Below are 22,127 nucleotides of genomic sequence, written 5' to 3' on the forward strand. Positions count from 1 at the left end.
TCTAAAACATGGAACCCATGTAGAGTGTGTAGCCTACTCTGCCGTCCTCCCTCGGTATTTGGCCATTTAAATAAGTGTGACTATGATAGTGATCCTCTGATTGGTCCCATGTTCATGTGTCTTTTCTACATTGTCAGTGAGAATCTTAGGCTTCGCTACTAGATAAATAGCAAACGTATGCTGGTTATACTCCAATCTAGAATATTATAGTACATTCTGGCTACTGGTTATAAAAGAGCAATGCTGACTAAAAATTGTCTCACAGAAGAAGATGACCAATATTCTAAAACTGTCTGGGAAACCTGGGATTGAATGGCATGTAAGGACTTCTTTAATTAAAGAAGTTTTGGACTATATATGGGCTAGCAGCATATTAAGGATCTTTTCATACAAGGCTGGCAAGCTGAGTTTAATCCCCAGAACCCACGTAAAGGTAGGAGAGAACTAACTCTGTTGTTCTTTGCTACAGCTTTGGATGATCAAATGTGATCCACCAAACTCAACAAACCCACATGGAGTTTATTGGGGAAGGGAGAGAAGGGAGGGGTAGATGTTAATGGGTCAGGAGCAGAAATGGAAAGAAAAAGAACAGGCAGGAGGCCCTTGCTTGAAAAGGGAAAGGAAGACATTAAGAACGAGCCTCAGCACTTGGGGCCGTTGAAACTGGGGTCACAGAGCTGCTGTTGGCCCATCTCTACGTGGCCTCTGCATGCAGAGTCCTTATGCAGCCATTTAATGAATGCACAACATAGCTGTGCAACCTTTGACAGCCTTTGAGCTGTCATCGAGGAGCAATCACCTGTCAGAGACAGATCCAGGGACGAGGGAAGGTTGCCCAGAGAAGAGCAATCCCGGGGCTGGGAGAGAACCCCAGGACCAGAGAGGCCCTGCACCAGGAAATGTTCCCAAAGGAGAAGGCACAGCCAGGAGAGGGCTGGCATAGAGTGACTAAGGAGAAACCACAGGGCAGGAGAAGGAGAGGAGTAGGGAGCAGGAACAGGTCTAGGTTGCCCAGGACCCAGACTCCATAGAGAATTCCTATAAACTCCGTATGTATGCGCACCATTGATGATAATGATGATATTTTTAAAGGTTTTGGAATACTTGAATTATTATATAGAAGAGGCAGTGATAGGTTTGTGTGGTTGAGTTCACAGGGTTGATTTCAACTCCACATAAAAGAACTTTCTAAATAGAATCATCTGATAGAACAGGCCCCTTGTGAGGTAATGACCTTGCCCATTGTCGGAAATCTTCAGTCATCTTCTTCCCTGTTAGCCGAAAGGGGCTCTGAGAGTCTTCAGGACAGGCCCACGGTCCGAGCTGAAATGAACTTTCCAAGGTCGGAAGACCAAGAGAGCTGTGAAAATGTGGGGCTCCTGTTGGTTTGGGATAGCCAAGGAAGCGTGGACTGAAGTGACTGCATGGTGGCCTCAACCCCTTCCACACACTGTGTGATGATACCATTCAGCAAGCATTCAGTGACCTTCCTTCAGGAAGGCTTGGAGGGGTCACTGACTTGGTGTCAGTGTGTAGGAGCAGTGAGATGAGCTGATGGAAACAGACATTCATTTCCTTCCAGCTTCAAGTTCTGTGTCCTTTGCTTTGGCCCCAAGACTAGCCTGGATTTGTCAAATGGATGAAAGAAGTGTTTGTGTTGAATGAACAAATGAATGATGTTTATAAAGTTACTTTTTTTCCTTTGGGTAAGCAGTAGCCTTTCATGTTTGAGCCTAGGCACAGAATTTCCCACTTTCTGCCACGATGTTTGGTTTCCCAAATCTCCGTAAATATTTGCATCTTCATGAAATTTTTGTATTATATGCCGTGACTCAGACTATTTTTGAGCCACTAAGTCTTACAGACATGATTCTTGCCTCTTAAATCATTGCAGTGGTCTCAGCTTTGATCACGTAAATATCAGAAACCTAATAGTAGTAGCCAGTCTAATTATTTTATGTCTATGTTGATTCAAATATTTTGATACTTTAAGATGACTCTATGTTAACATTAATATACTACTTAGAGGCTGAGGCAGGAGGATTGCTGTGAGTTTGAAGCCCGTCTAGGCTACATAGTGAGTTCCAGGCCAACCTTCCAGGCCTGTTGCCAAGGTTTTATTATGAAGCTGGTGTCCTAGGCGGCCTTTAGTCTGAGGCATTTTGTGCAAGACCAGTGGAGATTTCTGTCCAGGTGAAGTTTCTCGAAGTTTGGTGGACTGTCTTAGAGGATTGACCTCCACAGTGTTTCTGCCATATTGTAGCACCCAGTGGATGGCAGCCTGTCATACGGGGCCTCGGGACCAATGATAAAATCTGTCCTCTGTAGCTGTTTCATGTACAAGGCCCCTCAGTGGTTCCAAATACATGGTCCTGAGCTGATTACATCGCTGTCACCATGGCCCACAGTTGTCCCTTGTAACTATATGGAGTTAAACATGAAGAACCCATCTTTTCACCATAGGATTTCTGCATGAAGACTGGCACAGGGTGCCTGTCCCAGAGACTGAACCAGGCGCCGTGGTCTCTACAGTCACCCTGCTCTGCAGTGGCTCTGAAAATGTCCAGGGCTTCTCATTCCCAGTCATAGTCATATGCAGATGCATTCTTTGAGGAAGGTTACGTGATTTACTTGAACCTTAGTGCGTTTATTTAGATGAAGGGTTTAGTTAAAAGCACGTCGATCCCATATTCATGTAAGTACAGACGGAGGGCTCTGTAAAAGACAATACTCTGCTTCATGTCAGTGCCTGGACTAGGGGCCGAATGTGGGCAAACACATGACTGTTCAGAGTAACAGTTTTAAAAATAGAATATTAAGTATTTGCGTGTGGCTAAAGAGGGCCTGCCAGCTGATACCTATCTAAACGGAGCAGCAGAACCCTGAATTCTTTGTATCCTGTACGACAGGTTCTGAACAATAGAACTCAACTTCATACCTCACAGAGTCTAGCTTCATTGGAGTATCAAGTATCAACATTTTAGCTTTTAAAAATGTATTTTAATAATTGTTTTATGTTGAATGTTAAAAAAATTAAAATAGCACCAAGGAAAGCTTATACTTTTATAAGATCTTAGCAATTAAAGCTATTTATTATACATCAGAAAAGAATAACTTTATTTCTGAAGCCTCTTTGGTGTACAAGACATAATAGTAGTGAGTTTGTGGCTACTTTTAATTTTATATCTCATTTCATTATCTCAGCAAGCCCACAGAATATTCTTCCTTCCAGTGAACAGATTAAAGGGGTTGGGGCTCAAAGAACTTTACTTTGGGTAAATTTGTTGTAGTTATCCAAAAGCACAACTAACATTTAAAATTTGAGTGCTTTCCATGAGAATGAATGGCATGTTAGAATATCCAGGCTCATGTGATGGGAGTAACCTGGTAAACGACTGCCTTCTAAAAATTAATTATTTTTATTTTATGTCTGTATTGTACGTATTTTATTTTATTATTTTTATTTTTTGCCTGCATGTGTGTATGTGTACCACATGGAGGTCTGGTGCCCGTGGCGACCAGTTCAGTCCCTTGGAACTGTAGTTGCTGATTTTGTGAGTCTCCATATGGGTAATGGGCCTTTGCACGCTAATGCTGATCCCTTTCTCCAAATCCAAGGAGCATCATTGTTGACAGGATGTGTTCAGATCTGGCCATTCATATACTGAAGGATGTGGAACAGTGTACAGCTAGTAGCGGTCAGAGTACTTGCTTATTTTCCAGTGCTCTTATGGTGGTTGATAGGCTAACTGTCTCTATTAGACAAGTAAGGTATAGACATTTTAGTCTTCCTTGGTACACACTTCCCAGGAAAGACTGTAAACAAGTTGCTTCATGTCTTGATCTGAGCCTTCACCGCCCCAGCCTCTGGAATGACGGATAGTGAATTGTTGGTTCTGTATATGCTTGCAGAAGTATATATGTAATGGATATCGATTGTACATTGTCGTAGCCAAAAGACTGGAAAGAACCCAGATATGTCAATCAGAGGTGATTGAATTATGCAACATATCACTACAGAATGCTCTGCAGCCTTTTGAACTAGCCATGTGTCTAACAATGCAGGCTGACTTTATCCAATGAGAAAACTCAGATATAGGACAGTTAAGGTTCCATAATGCTACTGTGTGCTCGTGTATGCACGTAGTTTTGTATATTTAAACTGCCAGGGAGCACATAGTTCTCATGTATAGATAGGCTGTCTCTGGAGAGATGCACTAAGAAGCTGACCATTGTTTATCTTTAGGAAGGGAAGTTGGTAACTGGGTCAGGTTTAAGCGGCAGACCTTTTCATTATAAAAGTATTTTGAATTTTCTATAAAGAATTATATATTCTATTCCCGACCTCCTTTGGCAGCTTCCCATCTGGTGTACTTGACAGGAGTTAGGAATTAGCATGAGAAGCACCTTGGGCAATACTGCCACATTGAAAGAAAGCGTGGTAGGGTAGGGGCCCAGCTGCTCACCATGGAAAGGAAGGAAGGATGGAGTGATCAGGAGGCCTGTGCAGAAAGGCTAGAGGGCTGTGGCCAAGTGAGGGCCAAGGAGATGGGGTATAAGTAATGGTTGAATCAAGAGCAGGAAGTAAATATAAAATCAGGTTTACAAGAAGTGAAAACAGGATGAAAGTCCTGGATGATGTGAATTTGAACTTACTGTAAGATCCCCTGGGAGCAGACAATTGGAGAGGTGCGTTCAACTCTATTAAAGTGATTTGGGGGTGTTTTTCCATGGCTTATTTTTAAGTGTATAGCAAAGTCAAGTGTCCTCTCCACTACTCAAGTTCGAATACAGACTAATGGAAAATTTAAGTTTTAGATGCATCCCATTTGTAGTGAGCAGTAATACAAAGCAAGATAATTATTTTGTTTGGAAATTTCCCACTGCATATGTGTCCTGTATAAAGCTATTTCCAGTTAGAAACCAAACAGTTTGTGCCAAGGGAATGAAGCTAATGCATCATTCCCGATCTCTGGTACAGTTTGAAAATACTAAATGAATGGTAACACTTTTAATGTGCCCATTAACTAATACCGCTAATTTACAGTGGGTGTGCCTGCAGCAACCAACATAAATAATTTCTGATACACTCTAATCCTCAGCATTATAATTTATGCAGTAACTTCTGTTTCTCACGTACATGTAATACCTCCAACACAATGCCATATGAAATTGTATACCTTGTAAACATTTTGTTCTCTGAGGGTGCCTGGTTTGCAAGACCTGTCTGCCAGTGAATGAAGCTGTGACTGTGGTCATTATGGTTAATTTTTGCCAACAACTTTCTTATGCTTTCATCTTGAAAGAGCACATAAATACCTGTAGGGTTGAGATAATGCTGCAAGCAACTGCAGTTATTATCATTGTGTATGTGTTTGTATATGTACAGGTGCCTGTGTTTGTGTGTGTGTGTGTGTGTGTGTGTGTGTGTGTTTACACACTAGAGGACATCTTGCTTGGCTGTTCCTCAGGTCCCACTCAACACATTGGATTTTTGGAACTCATCAGGTAGACTGGGCTGTCTGGCCAGAAAGTCCTAGGAATTTGTCTGTTCCCACCTTGCCAGATCTGGAGTTATAAGTACATAGATAGCACTGTGCCTGGCATTTGGTTCTGGAGAATCAAACTCAGGTCCTTCTTGGTGCTTGCAAGGCCAGCACTTTACCAAATGAACATCTCTCTAGGCCCACTCTCATTATTATTTTTAAATTAAAAAAAAAAAAGTGAGTAGCATGTACTACTAAGCCTGTCCTTCCGGAATGGCCGGCACAATCTTTCCCATCCTTTGTTATTGATGGCTAGGAAGGTGAAGAGGATTTAGTTCAAACCTAGTACATGGCCTTGGGTGACATGTTAAGCCTTTGAGCTATACAGTCATGCAAGAAAAACAGAGATGGTCACTTTTTAATTTATGCCAACATATTATACAATAGGAGTATATCCCTGTCCTGTTACAATTATCCAATAGATGGCTACTCATAGTATGTAGACATACAAAAATTCTAAACATCATCACTAGAGCTGTCTAAACTTGAAGCTGTGGCTCAGGCTGTTAATTCTGCCTCCTAAGAAGCTAATGTACCCGTTTTCATTTCTAGCATATACTCAGATCTTAATGGAATGTTCCAGGCACAGCAGCCTGACTGCATCCTATCTCATGTTATCTCTTGCCTTTTCCACAGCTTAGTGAATATGAAGGACTCTATATTGGTGGTGAGGAAGCCCTGAAATCTATGGTTTGTTTTTTTTTTTTCTTCATGGAAATAGACATTTGGATTTATGTTACATATTAAGACAATTAAAAAAAAAATAAGTCCAGTTGTGGATGGAAGTCAAATTAACATGGAAAGTGACATTGTCATGAAGCCATGATACCTCAGTCAAGAAATAGAGGAAGTTAGGGTTTGTTCTGCTGCAAATCTAACTGAAGGCCTCATGAATGCTAAACACACTGGGCCACTGAGTTACACCCCTAGCTCCAAGAAAACTCTGAAAGGAGGGAGACAAGCTGACTTTATGTTAAGAAAGGCCACTGCCACTCATGAATGATGGGAGTGGGATTTGAGAGCTGTTGCCAGTCAGCCCCTCCTTCCCATTACAGTCAGTACTCAAAAGCCTCCATTTGTGAGCTTCTGTGGACATTTAGTTGCCTGGACAAGGAAAACAACATTATTTGTGTAATGAGTTTGGGCTCAGAGGAGGAGGTGGAGGCCAGCCACTGGGTCTGGGGACTGAGTTCAGAGCCAAGCATTGCTTCGGCTGTTTGTATGTGAAAGGGGACTAAGACCAAGGACTAAGACCCTCAAGTCCCTCACCCTGTCCTTACAGAGTCTAGGTGTCAGCGCTTGTTCAGTTTGCTTTCTGTTGATGTGATAAACACTGAAAGCAAGCTGGGGGAAGAAAGGGAGCAGGGTGGACCATAGTCCAGTGCTGCTTTCTGCTCATTCCGAGGTTCATGCTCAGCAGCCTCTTGTGTACAGCCTAGGCCCAGCTGCCTCTGGATGTTAGCAGCCCACGGTGAGCTGGACCCTCCTACATCAATGCCCCACAGACCGGCTCACAGGCCAATCTGATGGAGGCAGTTCTTCACTCTAGGGCCCCTCGTATACCAAGTTAACATCCAAGATTAGCCACCACAATCCTTTACAAAGGACAAATTTAAAACATAGGCAAGCATTTCGGATGATGCTGTCATGGATGCTGCTTGCCCCTTGCCTACCCCCTGTTGATACCTATTTAATTTCATCGCTTCATCCATTCTCTCTCCCCGTTTTATCTGAATTGTAAAAGCAGATCTCACTTCATGGCATGTCCCTATACACGCTTCTCCAGTAAACATCCCTAATGTGGTAAAGGGGAAAGGCTGAACAGAATACAGCTGTGCAGTTCACCATCGCACGGTGAAGGAATTCTAAACTGCCTCATTTTCCTTGCTGTAACAGTACTGCTGCTATTTTTATGTTTACATGAGAAATAGCAAATTGTGGACAGATCATTTAGGGTTTTTTATTTGTTTTTGGCAGTATGTTGTGCAAACTTATCTCATATTTAATTTGTGAGATAATGGAGGGACGAATGCCTTTCTGCCGAGGACAGGAGTCAGGTATTCCTGCAAGAAAGAAGAAAAGTACACTCTTGCTCATCTGCTTCTGAGAATAACTGTGTGAGTCGCCATCAGTTACTCTTCAGTACTTGACTCTTGTCCTCATTGACCTAGTCACCAGTGAGTAGTGTTTGATACTGTTATCGACTTCTCCTACGCCAGTGTCATTGTACATTGGTAATTACTTCATTTCTAGTTTGACTGTAGAAACAATTATTACATCCAGAAGGTACACAGCTTCCCTGTGCCGGATAAACGGGCAGGCATGGCTCAGACCTCCTTGTGTTTCTAACAAGCCTGCCTTTTATTCTCAGTGCCTCTGGGGGCTGTTTTGATTTTCAAGATTACAAATCTCCATGACAGGAGCCCCTCACCTCTCACATCGCCCAGAGATCGGCAAGTTGTTTGCTATGCAGTCAAAGTGATTGTCCAGTGAAATCAGTTCAAACAGAAGCACAGATTGACTCTGAAAGAACTTTGATGTGAGTAGAGGATATGTATGTGTGGTTCTATGCTGACATTCCACAGGGAATGATCTAGAGTTCTGCTTAAGTAGTATACTGCTTACAGAGTAACATTTCTTAGTGATTTCATTTGTAATTAGTGTGTGTGTGTGTGTGTGTGTGTGTGTGTGTGTGTGCGCGCGCGCGCATGCACGCACACAGGCATATACATTAGTCAGGCTTAATTTTATCAATGGTCTATAATGTCTATAAATTATTCAACTTCATCTTGAATATGGTAAAATTTGTGTTTCGGGACTTCATGAAACTTTAACCCCGCTTGACCCACTCAGTGTATATATTCTATTGTGTTCACACAGATAAAATGAATGTGTGTACATTCCATCAATTTGATAAATGTATCTTCTTTTTTTAAAGTTTTTAAAAAATGTTGATTACTATGTTGCTTGCATGTATGTCTATGCACCACATACATACAAGGCTCAGAGAGGCCAGAAAAGGGTGCCAGATCCTCTGGAGGGGGGTAACAAGTGAGCCACCATGTAGTCGGTGGGAATTGAACCTACGTCCCATGAATAACAAATGCTCTTAGTCACTGAGCCATGTCTCCAGCCCCATGAGACCCATTCTTATCCTGAAATTCTTTTCACTTAAATTTTACTGTCAGTTGAAAATACCCAGGGCACTTTCCTTGGTCAGAGTACCCTGAATGAACTCACTGTGACATTAAGTTTTGTACTTTCAATGTATTGTACTACTAATGTTATAACGACATTTCTTTCAGTAAAACGTAAGCAACTTTGGAAGAAAAGATATGTTAAACCTCTACTATCTATTAATACTTCAGAAAAAATAGGTAAATAATTGTCATCTTAGAAAGCAGATGGGGTTTCAACAGTGATAATCAATTGGGCGAAATACTGATGTGAGAAACTAGACCACTTGGGAAGCTAAGTATAAGTCTCAGATTCACATCCCCAAAGGGACCAGTATTAATAGAAGTTCATGAACTGGTCAGGTGAAAAATAGGGACTTTAGCTGTTTTCATTTCTACCTATCAAATTCTGGTGGATTTCAGTGTGTTTTAAACAACACGGTAGCACAGAATTTATGCAGAATAGCCAAATGAAGCATTGACCATAATCTCCTGGTGTATTGTATGAGGTGCTGTGCATGGGATGCTATTTTAGACTGGTGACTACAAGGGGTAACGTTGCAGGCAGATGAGAGTACTGTCTGTGTTCAGAAGGATGCCACAAGACAGACAGAAAAACATAAAGGTTGAGAGTACCTTTTGATACCATTGAAACCAGGCACTGTCTTTACTGATAGAAAAGTTAGACACCTAAACTACCTTTCATGGTTGATGACCCAGGTGAGTGACAAAATCATCCGGGGGGCTATGCCAGAGCGCATCCAAAATTCCATCTAAAATTATCCTCACCTCCTCTCAGAGTTTTCAAGATGGCGCCTCTGAGGGTCTCCTTGGGGCTAGGATGGGTGCGTTTTGATGAAGGTGCACACCTGTGCTTTTGCACGTCCAAGCTCTTGAATAGTGGAGGTCCTCAGTGTACTCTGAAAAATGGGGGCATCTCTGTTCCTAAAATAGTCACTTATGATGCGCGATCGCATTGCCGTTTGGCACATTTAAGTTGTCAAAGTGAATTACTTCGTGCCGTAAAAAAAGAATGGGGGGGGGAAACATGCATAATTGAAGAGGTGGATTTAGATTTCATAAGGGAGGATGGGGGAAGGGAGTTGAGACTGAGCAGTTGACAGTTTACAGGGATAGCAGAGCTAGTGTTAAAAAGGCACACCGTTAGAGCCCATTGGTCTGTGGAGAAAGTCCAAGTCTAATAGATATGCCTGTGTCCTGCTCTTCAGGAAAGACTTCCTGCTATGTGAACTTGTGTTGCAGCACAGTGGCTCCAGATGAAGCACAGCCTGTCCTAGCAGAGTGGATGCAACCAGTTAGAATGTTAGGTCGGAAATCAGGGTTTCCTAACAGAAGAGGTTGTCAAACTTGGAAAATGACCAGAGAATGTCAGAGAACTTCCTTTATGGCAGAGCCAGGCATCTTAGTTAAAGCAAGGAGATCTTTGTCATCTGCAGCTTGGGTATGATGGATAGTAAAATTCTCTCAGCTGTACAGGGACTGTAGGACATCTTCATTTCTGCACGCTTTTATTTTTAGTTTTTCATTCACTACTCTTACTTTAGGTTAGGTTGGGTGTAGTGCTATAGGAGAAATTGTTTTTTCTTTTCTCCACCCTTAATTCATTGGTCATTTTCTTCGTCCAAGGAGGATGCCACTAGGTCACTACCGTAATTCTGTTAGTGTTAGTTTGTTTACTAGGCATGAGGTTTGACTGGCAGAAACCTTCGTTTTTAATTAACAATCTCTTGACTTTCGTCTTGGACCACAAATACAAGAAATAAGTATGTACTCTGCAAATGACAGTACAGGTGCAGTCTCTGCCAGTGGAAAGAGACAGACAGCTGTTAGCTAAGCTGGACCCCTGACCACCATTGAGTTACTGCTCAGTCCCTAGTTAGCTGCGGAACCACAGGCTCAGAGGCATGGTCTCAGCCCCAGAGACAAAAGAGGATGCTGGCGGGATTTAGGCTAGGTTGTCCTGGCTCCAGACAATTACCTCTAATTCACTTCTATTTAGAAACTTTTCAGTTTTTAGCTCAAACATTGTTGTATAAAATGAAAATTGCCTGCAGACATTGATTCTCAAACTTGTCTCCACTTTGGAATCACCCAGAAGGGGTTTTTGCTTGTTGTTTCATTTTTTTTTTTTTGTAAATTGGTACCCATGCCTTCTTTGGATGAGAGAGTAGTTAGCGTATACATTGGGATTTGAAAAGTAAGGAAACCAGGTGATTCTGAGGTACAGAAGAAGTTGAGGGATCCTACTTAGGTCGAGCATACACTTTAATATTCTTTTTTAAAATGCAATTTTATCCTTTAAACGTTTCATATAGTGTACTTTGATCAAATTCACCCCCCACCTTTCTCACCAGTTCATCCCAGTTATAGCTCCCGCCTCCCCACACCCTCCCAACTTCGTGCCTTCATCATCATCTCCTCCTTACCCCACCGAGCCCAGCTTGTGCTGCTCTTTAGTGTGATTGACCTACCAGGCTAGAGTCACACACTTGAGGAAAACTGACTCCCCACAAGTTCCTTAGTCAGGCATGGGAACTCACAGGCCCTCCTCACCCTACTGTGCTGTTCACCGCCTTGATCCCGGACAGGGGGCCCACAGCTGCTTATGAGCACACGGGTGCATAGTTAGGTTGTATCTGGATACACTCCAGTCTCCCCGACCACAGGCTTTCACAGTCTGTCTGTCCCCTCTCCCTCCGTCTTCCCTGAGCCTTTGTGTGTAAGGGTCTGTGTGGGGTGTGTGGGGGCGGGGGTGGTACAGATAACTCTATTTGTAGTTGAGCATCCCACAGACGTTTGTTCTCTGTGTTTTGACCGGTTGTGGCTTTTTGCATTAACCACTGTCCACTGCTAAAAGGAAACTCTTGTGATGAGGTCTGAGGTTTGCACTAATGTATGGTTTCAGGGATGTGACTTCAGAGGTGAGCTTGACATTGTACCCACTTAGCAGGGTTAATACAGCAGGTTCACCCAGGGGCCAACACACTCTCCAGCCAGGGTTCCAGTGCCTCCTATGGAAGGAGCCTTAAGTCTGCTCGGAAAGTGGTTGGCTACCTCTGTAACTATATCTTACCACATCAGTCATCATTTTAGTTCACGACAGTCACAGCTGGGTAACACTGTTGATTAACTCTGCCCACCCCCATCCCAGGCACTGTCCTGCCTAGCACTGTCCTTCCAGTACTGCGAACTGTGAACGCTAGCCAGCAGAGAAGGTGAGTTCTGATCAGAATCAACGTGATTTCGTCCTGTTCTGAGATGAAAGTGTGTCTCCAGTATTAGGGTCTTATCATGAAATTCTGATGGGCAGCCAAGAGCAGTGATAGTAACCTGTATTGCTTGGGGGGGTAGGGGGGTCTTTGGAACACTGTTGACCAACACAGCAAGTATCCACTTCTGACGCTGGGCCTTTATCCCTCATGGAGGATAACTCCAGGTAAACTCTCTAGGAAGCATATAAAACAGTAGGTTTCCACATAGCTTTCTCAAACATTTTTAGTATTGGTTGTCCCTCATCCTTCCCCCTCTCCCATCCCTCTCTCTACCCAAACTTTCCTACACATTTTTATATTCTAAACCTCCCATCTTTCTGTCAGAAAAAAAATTAAATGGTTCTTATTACAGAAATACTACATATTTGCTTTAAAAACTGCAAATGGATGAACAAAAAGAATTAAATTGGTCTGTAATATCTTGATAGTATTTGGCTATGTATCTGGGCTTTATTTTTGTGTTTTTGCTTGTGCACATTAGCATATTTTCAGTCTAACTTCGGTGTCCCAGTTCCATAGGGTTTTATATTTGATGTTTTATCAGCCTGAAGTATTATTATTATTATTAGTTGGGGGGGGTGTTTTGAAACAGGGTCTCACTGTGTAGTCCAGCCCAGCAAGGAACTTACTATCTTGTCCAGTGAGGACTCAAACATTTTTCTGCCTCAGCCACCCCTATTTCTGGGATTATAAGAGTCACCTTACCCAGCCAGACTGGGAGACTGTTGAGTCTTAGAAGTACGTAATAGTGTGGTTGGATTGATTGTTTTGCCAGTAACTCTCAACCGTTAACCATTCTACTAATGCGAACTTTTTTCTACTTTCCTGGGTACCATTTAGGAAAGCAATTTAGATGCCACTGCTTGGCACTAGAGCCGTTTTCCAGACAAGCAAATCGGTGGTTTCCTTTTTTTCATCACAGACTCTTTTGACCAGCCCTGTAGTGTTCCCTTGGCTTGGGTTCTCTATATACACTTAGCCAATGGCAGGTGAACACTTGGTTATGCTCCAGAGTTCCAGGGGCTGTCATAGTTCAAGGAACACTAGTTCAGGTGTGCGTGATGGTGCATATGGAGGCATCAGTAGGAAGGGAGAGTTACAGATAAGGGGATAGTGGAGGAAGGTAGCACAGTCTCTGGTTCCAGAAACTTCCCCAGACGTAGAAAGCACACACACACACACACACACACACACACACACACACACACACACACACACACACGCCCGCGATTGTGTGAGAGGAGTGCTAGCCTCCGGGCTGCCTGTGATCATAATAGAGTCTGAGTCAGATAAACTTTCAGCTAAGAAGCAACTAATTTTCTAAATTTGCCCTTATAAAATCTGGTGAGAAGCGAGGCTGGAGTGATGGGGTTCCGCTGAAGAATAACTGGAGCCTGTGTGTCGCCTAGGGCTGTGACCCTCCCCGCCCCCAGTACAGACAGCGGGAGGGGACCAAGTGCTTGGAAGCTGACTGGCTGAGGGATGCTGAGAGGAAGGATGCATGCTTGGAGGCTGCAGGCTTGCTGGCTGAGCCTAGCTCTACTTAGCCCAGATGTCCCGGTTCTTTAAGCACTATGGCCTCAAAGCTGGCCTTCTCTGTTCTGCATCATTTATGAAGGACTGATTTCTCTTCACACTGACTTCTGAGAGTGTGGATTTACAATTAGTAGGTTCTTAATTCTGATTAATCACAAGGCCTGCCCATCAAAATCACTCTGCTGCCTTTTTGCCTTCGAAAAACTTAATTTTGGGTCTGAATGTTTTGTGTGTGATGATCTCTGCTTGCTCATTATTGCTCACCTTTAAGCAAGACTCCATTCAAAAGTGAAAATTGCAAATATGTAGCCCTCCTTAGCATGGAAGGTGTGCCCGTGACTGTGCACTCCTGCTGGAATCACTTAGAACTGTTCCAAAATCTGTAAGAATGTTTAGAAGCCACCACCTGCCTTCTGTTCTGCTTTCAAAAGCTTCTTGAGTTTTGACTGTCAGTCCCCATGCTTTGCTTAGAATTTCACAGAATCAAAGAATGGGATGACACCTGAAAGGAACCTTATATATTTACACCCCGTTGTATAGCTGAAGTCAAACAAATGATGGAGGCATATAACACTTACTCAGATGCCATTAGTGAGCCAGCAGAACATGCAGGTTTCTGGATGCTGTGCCAGCCTCGAGAGCCAGGAGTGTATTATGATTTAATGGTACCTCTCTGCCACATTTGATGAACTGCCCTAGAAAAACATTTTGAAGCAATAAAGCATCCATTTGGCTTCCAAGTGATGAGAGAGGCCTTGCTCTTTGCATTAAGTATTTATTCAGGAAGAGGAGTGACCAGCTGCTAATAAGCTTTACCCAAAGAAGGTCGTTTAAAGGGAGAACACGAGAAAGTGAGGCTGTCTTCGATTTCATGTGCAATTAACAACCACGAAGAGCAGAGCAGTTGGTGCCCCGCGCCCGCCATGTGACTGAGGGCTGCCTCTATTTAAGTGCAGATGCCTGTCAGAAGTAGCAAAAGCTGCTGGGCTTCTGGCAGACAGAGTAGTCTAGGAACAAGTGAGGCGGCGATGGCTGGTGAGTGGCTCAGATGGGTTCCTTTCTCTGTTGCTCGCGCTGTCGGCTTAACTTGCTCAGGTGGGTGGTGGTTGAGTTCACTAGCTCCCTCTTTAGGGAATGGTCCCCTTTCATTTAACTTACAGGTGATCATTTCTTCACAGTTACTTACGATATCTGCTGTATTTATAGTAAAATATTTAGTTTATCAGTTGATCAAGAGATGGGAAGTTTTTATATTTGTTGTATAAATAAGTCTTTAATATATTATTTGAAAACAACTTGTTGGGCAGAATGCAGCATTTTGCTGGGTGCATAAATGGTCCCTTCCTTGTAATGAGTGTGTGGGTTTCAGTGGCTCCAGGCAGCATCCATGATATTATATTCATAAGCAGAGTTCAATTAGAAGCTTATTTGAAAGCACCTGTGATGCTAAAACAGCTGTAGTTTTCCATTACATTTTCTTTAAGGTTCTTAATACAATTAATTTGTTTTTTTCTCAGTGTCATGAAAAAAAAGTGAAAGTCACAATTATTTTCTTTCATCAAGGATTTTTATGCTGTCATCCACTTTGCTCTAACTAAAAAATAATACAAATAAATTTCTACACAGTGAGAGGAGGGAGCCTTCATATGATGGAAATACCATAGTACGTCAGTTATGAAATTTAATACTACATTTTTAATTTAAAACTCCTTTCCAAATTGAAAGCTGGGTGTCATTTCAAATGACTTCAAAGTGTATTTACAACCAGGCTTGAAGATGCATTGCATGCAATCAGAATGCTTGTTTATTTGTGGGAGTCGTCTTTAGAAAGAGCTAAAAAGCCTGATTAGTCGCTACAGAATCAGGAGATGAGCAGACTCCTGAGTAGCCGTCCTTCCTAGAACACATTCTGTCACACAGACCGAAACTCGTGTGTCACAGAAACCTCTCCTTCTTCATCAAGGAAATGAAGACCCCAACGAAGAGATGGAATTGTCTTGTAAGAGGTCCAGCTTTGTAAAACAAAGAAACCCTTTTGTTGGTTATTAATAATCACTAGGTTGAACTGTCCATTTCAGATAATCACTCCATTCAGAAGGCTGATGCTATGTGCTGAGAACAGGAAGGAGATGGAAGACTGGATCAGCTCTCTGAAGTCAGTGCAGAGCAGAGAACCCTATGAGGTAACGCGACATCTATTCTTTCGTGTCCCTACAGCATGGGCTCACATAAGAGCTGCCACAGAGCCAGAGCTAGCCTGTGCAGGAGGAAGTGTGGGCAGGCTCATTAGAACTTGTGTAAAGCACATCTTGTTTTGCCTTCAAGCTCTTTGCTGGTCAGAGTGATGGGTTGGAAGTGTGGTCCTCACTGTGGCAGGAATATTGCAGGCAGTCACGAACGAGTCTCTAGCCTCGGTCTCCTGCAACTCTGTCCTGACTTTTCCTTTCTAGGTGGCCCAGTTTAATGTGGAACATTTCTCAGGGATGCATAACTGGTACGCCAGCTCCCATGCCCGGCCCACCTTCTGTAACGTGTGCAGGGAGAGCCTCTCCGGTGTTACCTCCCACGGCCTGTCCTGTGAAGGTACTGTAGCATTCTGCTTTTGTGCTCTACCAACAGCCCAAGTGCACCATCAAGAAAGAAGAAGACAGACACAGTGCAGGAAAACCCTTTCCTTGTTGGGGGCAAGGCCTGGGAGAGGTGTTCAAATCAAGATTTAAGTTTTGTTCTACTGCAGTGTTGGGCTCTGCACACATGGGACTGATTTGGGGAAATATTGGTGCTCAACAGAAATCATTTGAAAGGAAGCATACATCAAAATTTAGTGTTCTCTAGAGAAACTACTATTGTCTGAACATCCCTTGAGCTTGGTAGCATTCAAGTGTTCTTTATTCTAATTGACTGTGGAGAGCAGGGTATACTTGTTGGCAGAACTCCTGATGGTTACGTTATTTATATTGCATTATTTGAACTATTTGCCTTTACTTACGCTTCATTTAAATGGGCATCATATTGCTAGTTCCCTTTCTATTTTGCACAACACTGGGGATTGAACCCAGAGCGTCGTGGTGTGCATTAGGCAAACACTGTACATCATTATCTCAACCTCTTTAACATCCTTTAAATTAAGGCCCATTCTAGTGTTTTCTTTCTTTCTTTCCTTTTTAATGCTAGAGTTTGAATTAAAACATGTGCGAGTTATTACTTAACTTAGGACCATGAGTACCAAAGGCAAATCTGTCAGTAGCTACTAAGGGAAAGCTCATGCCTCTTCAGTGTGAAGAGTGGAGTATTGGGCACTGTTTTTGAACCATGTACAGAACGGGTAGCATCTGATGATTCTCAGATGCAATCACATCTTTAAGTACTTTTGGGCATGTGTAATTAGGGTTTAGGTTAAAGTGGTGGTAGACTCTCACCACTAATGGATTTCAAGTGATAAAATCTGCGATGGCCCTTGTGTCAGCCACTCACCTAGTCCACGTGGGGCTGGGGATGAGCTTGGAAGTTGTGTCCCCTTCTTCTCCTGCCAGTCCAGATGCTGACTGGGTTCAATGCATGTAAACAGAAGTCAGTCACGATAAAAAAGTAATACTTTTCATAATTTCCTAATTCAATTAGGAATGTTAAGTATAATCCCAGGGAGAAATTGCCCTTCACAATTATCTAAATAGTATCTGAACAAAACAAGTTCAATGTTAAGAAATCAATATTAAACAAACAAACAAACAAACAAAAAACCCCAAATAACAAAGAAATCAATACCAAATATACAAAAATGGATGCTTGTCTTTATGTTTAACATTTAGGAGGACCCAGCATGGTAAAGATTAAATATTGGAATAAAAGTCTTAATTATACCACAGTATTTGTGAAGTTTTGTGGTTTTAGATAGTGACATTGTTGGCCAGGGAACTTGCTGTTTTTCAGCCATATCTGAAGAAATTCAGTTGCCACCTAACAAAATATAGGTGCATTTCTTGGTGACCATGGCAACAGTCTGGCTTGTCATCATTACTTGTTATGAAAACTTGTTAGTCTCAAGGCCTATTATTGTATGAAGCACTTTAGGGGGTTGGGGATTTAGCTCAGCGATAGAGCAGCAGGCCCCGGGTTTGGTCCTCAGCTGCAGAAATTAAAAAAAAAAAAAAAAAAAAAAAAAAAAAAAAGAAAGAAAGAAAGAAAAGAAAAGAAAAGGAAAGAATAATAACAAAAAAGACCAACAAAACAAAAAACAAGGTAACTGTCAGGAAGGACTTTGTTATAAGGTATGATGTTTGTTTTAAATGACCTGTTTCACTTTTAATGGCAAGGGTTTGAAGTAATGAACTATATAATTTTTACCATTTTCTATATCCTTGCATGGAAGTCACTATATTCCAGACTGGCCTTGAACTCAAACTCAAAGCCATCCATCCACCTGCCTGCAGCTCCTGAGTGCTAGGATTAAAGGTGTGTGCCACAGGCCCAGCTCCGGGTTACCTAATGCTTTGCCATCTTTGTGACTGTTTCCCAAGCTGCCGGATTGTTTTCTTAATGTACTTGGACTTTTAAAATACTTCTGGATGTTTACCTTATGACAGTCTCAGACTACTAATATAAATAGATGACAATGCAAATATCAGAAACATATATATCCCTCAATGAATTTTCTCAGATTAAACCCATCCCAACAGGGGAATCCGTACCTAGATAGAGAAGTGATATTTTTCAAGTACTCTTGTTATTGGGTTTTTTGAGTGTGTGTTCATGTTTGTTTTTCTCTTCTGAAGAACCTCTTCTGTGTTTATTTAACTTCTCTTCCTAGCAGCAATCTATTATGTTACATTTTAACTGCTTCATAAATACAATGACTTTCAGTTGCCACTTCTGGATCTTAAAACCTTTTCTTTGAAACTTGTTTTCTTCCTGCCGTCTTCCACCCCACCTTTAAAAATTTCATGCTGTAACTCCCTTCACTTGAAAACCCTTCACTTTTTATTTTTAGTGTGTAAATTCAAGGCTCACAAAAGATGCGCAGTCAGGGCGACCAATAACTGCAAATGGACCACGCTAGCCTCCATCGGGAAGGACATCATAGAGGACGAGGACGGGGTAAGCTGCTGCGGCTGTGCCCCCTTCCCGGCACCCCTTACTGCTCCTGCACAGCATAATGGCAGAGAGTTAAGTGGGAATATGGATTATCTGGGTTAAGTTGCAAGTGCTAGTTGACTGTGAGTTTTGATTTTTTAATTAATTGCTTCCCAGTGTTCCTCAGATCGCTGCTTGTAGGGCAGTCTGTTCTAAGACAGACTTGGGAGCACTTGCTCCTTAGCTGGGCTGCCGTTAAAGGCCTTTATCTGACAAACTCAGTGGGCTTCAAGGCTTAGCTGAGATGTTCCTAGTGCAAATTCTGGGCTTCCTGTCAGCAGTCCCCACTTCTAACCTAGACTGCATTGTATCTTGCATGTGAAACCCTTAGAGACCTCCGTTTCCTAAGCCTTGGCATGCCTTTCCCCTCCGCTACATTTCTGCAGAGTCTCAAAGGGTGAGAGCCCTTGTCTTCTCTTTGCATACAGTTAGGACTCAGGCATGATAGATGTTCCATAAATGTGGATAAAATGAGCGAAGGACTCTCATCATACATATGATGGAGGCTGTAGAGTAAGAAGCCATTCCCCATCTTCTGCAGGGTGAGGATGGCGTCCTCAGCCTTTACTCTGACCACCCTTTCTTCATGTCCATAGGTCGCCATGCCTCACCAATGGCTTGAAGGCAACTTGCCTGTGAGTGCCAAGTGTGTAGTCTGTGACAAAACATGTGGCAGCGTGCTCCGCCTTCAAGATTGGAAATGCCTTTGGTGTAAAACAATGGTAAGGGTTCAGAATTATTCTGTACTTTCAAGTTAGCATCTTTCATCTTTCCATAACTTGGTCTTCTGTGTGGTCCATTGGCAAAGCAAATAATTTCTGGTAGAGCGACCCTGTTTGCGCACACACCCCTTTGTGGCATAATTGTGTACTAACTTACGTTTTTAAAGCATATTCTCTCTGCTGTGGCGGGGCGTGTGTGTGTGTGTGTGTGTGTGTTTGTGTGCGTGTGTGCGTACGCTTCTCATTTCTGCCTTGGTCTTTTTTTCAAATGGCCCATTTACAGACATTCCTTGTATCACAGGATCCCCTTCTCATAGCTTATTGTTTTCTATATTGATTTCATCACACTGTAGTTTAGGATTTTCAGCACAATCCCCCTTAAACCACACAGTGCCCTCAGAAAGCCACACCCCCAGGTGCCACCAGGATATCGATGATATCTGAAATGTAATTTCTCTGCAGTCCCATGTCTGTCCTCGGACCCAGTACCAGACTCAGGCTGGAATGACTGGAATTATACTAATGCTACATAAATAAATATTTTTTAAAGTTTGCATGTGAATCAAGGAATTGATTCTCATTTCTGTGTCATTTCGTGTCTGGTTTCTGACTGAGCGAGAGCGGTCAGTGTGAGGAAGTGTGGCCATGTCCACGGTACTGAGGTAGGCAGCTGTGTGTAATTCTGCTCAGTGTTGGCAGCACTGCCCTGCCAGAGCAATGACCGCCTTCCACCAGGGTAGATTTGTTCGGCGGTATTTTGAGTCCTGTAGTCTTTTTAATGTTGGTGTTTCAAATTTGGAAGTCACCCCCGCCCGCCACACACACACACACACACACACACACACACACACACACACACACATTTTAAAATGTGGAAACCCACTGCTCATGTTACGTGTGAAGCAGCTCACCAGACTGCACAGAAAGGGTGGGAGCCCGGGGAGTTGCTCGCATAATTATTGAGACTGACTTCCGAGCAGAGCGAACCCTACAGCATCTTAGTCAGATCTGATGGGTGACCTATGCCTCCTTCCAGCTTTTCAATTAAATGTGACGCCCTCTGTCCTGCTGCTGTGGGTCTTTTCATCATTCTGTCTTATAAACCGCATGTGTGTTGCTGTTGCTTTTATTTCACTTTGGTCTTCATTAGGTTTCTGTGGCTGTGATAGGGACATTGTGACCAAAATGAAGGTGGGGCAGAAAGAGTTAATTTGGCCTAAGGTCCTATCGTAGTCCATCTCTGATGGAAGCCAGGGCAAGAGCATGAGAGAGGAACCCGGGCCGGGTGGTGGTACACGCCTTTAGCTCTGGTACTTGGGAGGCAGAGACAGGCAGATCTCTGTGAGTTCAAGGCCAGCCTGTTCTTCAGAGCAAGTTTCAGGACAGGCTCCAAAGCAACACAAAGAAACCCTGTCTCAAAAAGAAGAAGAAAGAAAAGAAAGAAAGAGGAAAAAAGGGGAAAGGGGGTGGCTGGAGGCAGAGGAGGATGAAGCAGATTCCACGGGGAAGTGCGGCGTGCTCCCCATGGCTTGCTCTGCCTATACGACTCAGGGCTACCAGCCCACGGGTGACACTCCCCACATCAATCATCAGTCAAGAAGATGCCCCACAGGCTTGCCTGCAGGCCAGTCTTGCAATTAAGGTTCCCTGTTCCAGGATGCCCCTGATGTGTGTCGGGTTCATGAAAAAGCTAGCACAGCAGTATAATGAATGTGCAGACTGTAGCAGCTGGCTTTTCCATCTCAGCACTTAAGAGTACATTCTGCACTTAAAACAATCCCAGAGAATGGCATTGCAACCACAGGAGGCACGGTGGCATTCTGGAATGTCTTTCTTCCCATTTTCTGCCCTGGCAAACTTAACTCTCACCTTAATTGTTCCTGCCCCATCCTGTGTTGGCTACACATACTGGTGTCTGTCACCATTCCCTTGTGGCAGCTCTTTCGGTCTCCTACTCCCTGCACTGGCCTTTATGGGTATGCTGGCTCCTGTGCCTTTAGATGGCGAGCTAGACTGTGCTGGAGGCTACCCAGTACCTGCTACTGTCATCTTGCTCCAAAGGGCCACACAAAGCAAGAGAGCCTCACCAAAACCTGGAGTCCTGTGTTTCGTAACTTAAAGAATAGTGCCTGTGCACTTCAGCCCTGCTCTCCTCAGGCAGCATTGTCACAGATGTCTTTCTGTGTTGTCCCACAATTCTTATACATTCTTCATTTTAACGCTATCCCGCCAGGCGGTGGTGGCGCGCACCTTTAATCCCAGCCCTTGGGAGACAGAGGCTGGTGGATCTCCGAGCCTGAAGCCAGCCTGGTTTATAGAGTGAGCTCTATGACAGCCGGCGCTACACCGAGAAACAACAAACAAAAACTATCCGTACTCACTAATTTTCCTTAAACACATTTGTGCTTTTATTATAAATCATAATTGAGAACTGTTCCAAAATAGGTCATTTGGAGAATGAAAATCTCTGTTAAATTTTTGTCATCTTCCTGAGAGGTTTGTCTTAGTCAGCTCTCATTCTCAAGGAACCAATTAAATAAAGCCATATTAAGTAAGTTGATGGAATGTTGGCTTGATTAGCCGCCACAGAGCACTGTGAGCAGCCAGGCTCCTTCACGGTGAATTAGCCCTGTGTTTTCTCACTTGGAATGTCTTGAGTGGGCTTGAGTCTTCTGCTCCTCTTCTCAGCCTTGCAGGGCAGTGGTCTAGCTGAGGAAATGGTCA

At 43.2% G+C, this 22,127-nt stretch overlaps 1 protein-coding gene across 4 annotated transcripts in view; it reads left to right on the top strand.

Moving 5' to 3' along the window:
* The window catches only part of Dgkh (diacylglycerol kinase eta), a 153,440-nt gene that overhangs the window by 80,352 nt on the left and 50,961 nt on the right, over positions 1–22,127 (top strand). For all 4 annotated transcript variants that reach the window (XM_051195338.1, XM_051195339.1, XM_051195341.1 and 1 more), the window contains exons 5-8: positions 15,630–15,734; positions 16,002–16,134; positions 18,539–18,645; positions 19,278–19,403. In XM_051195338.1, the coding sequence (XP_051051295.1) occupies positions 15,630–15,734; positions 16,002–16,134; positions 18,539–18,645; positions 19,278–19,403 (471 nt within the window). The remainder of the gene's footprint in view (positions 1–15,629; positions 15,735–16,001; positions 16,135–18,538; positions 18,646–19,277; positions 19,404–22,127) is intronic.

This window comes from Phodopus roborovskii, unplaced genomic scaffold (genome assembly GCF_943737965.1).
Source record: "Phodopus roborovskii unplaced genomic scaffold, PHOROB, whole genome shotgun sequence".
NCBI lineage: Eukaryota > Metazoa > Chordata > Mammalia > Rodentia > Cricetidae > Phodopus > Phodopus roborovskii.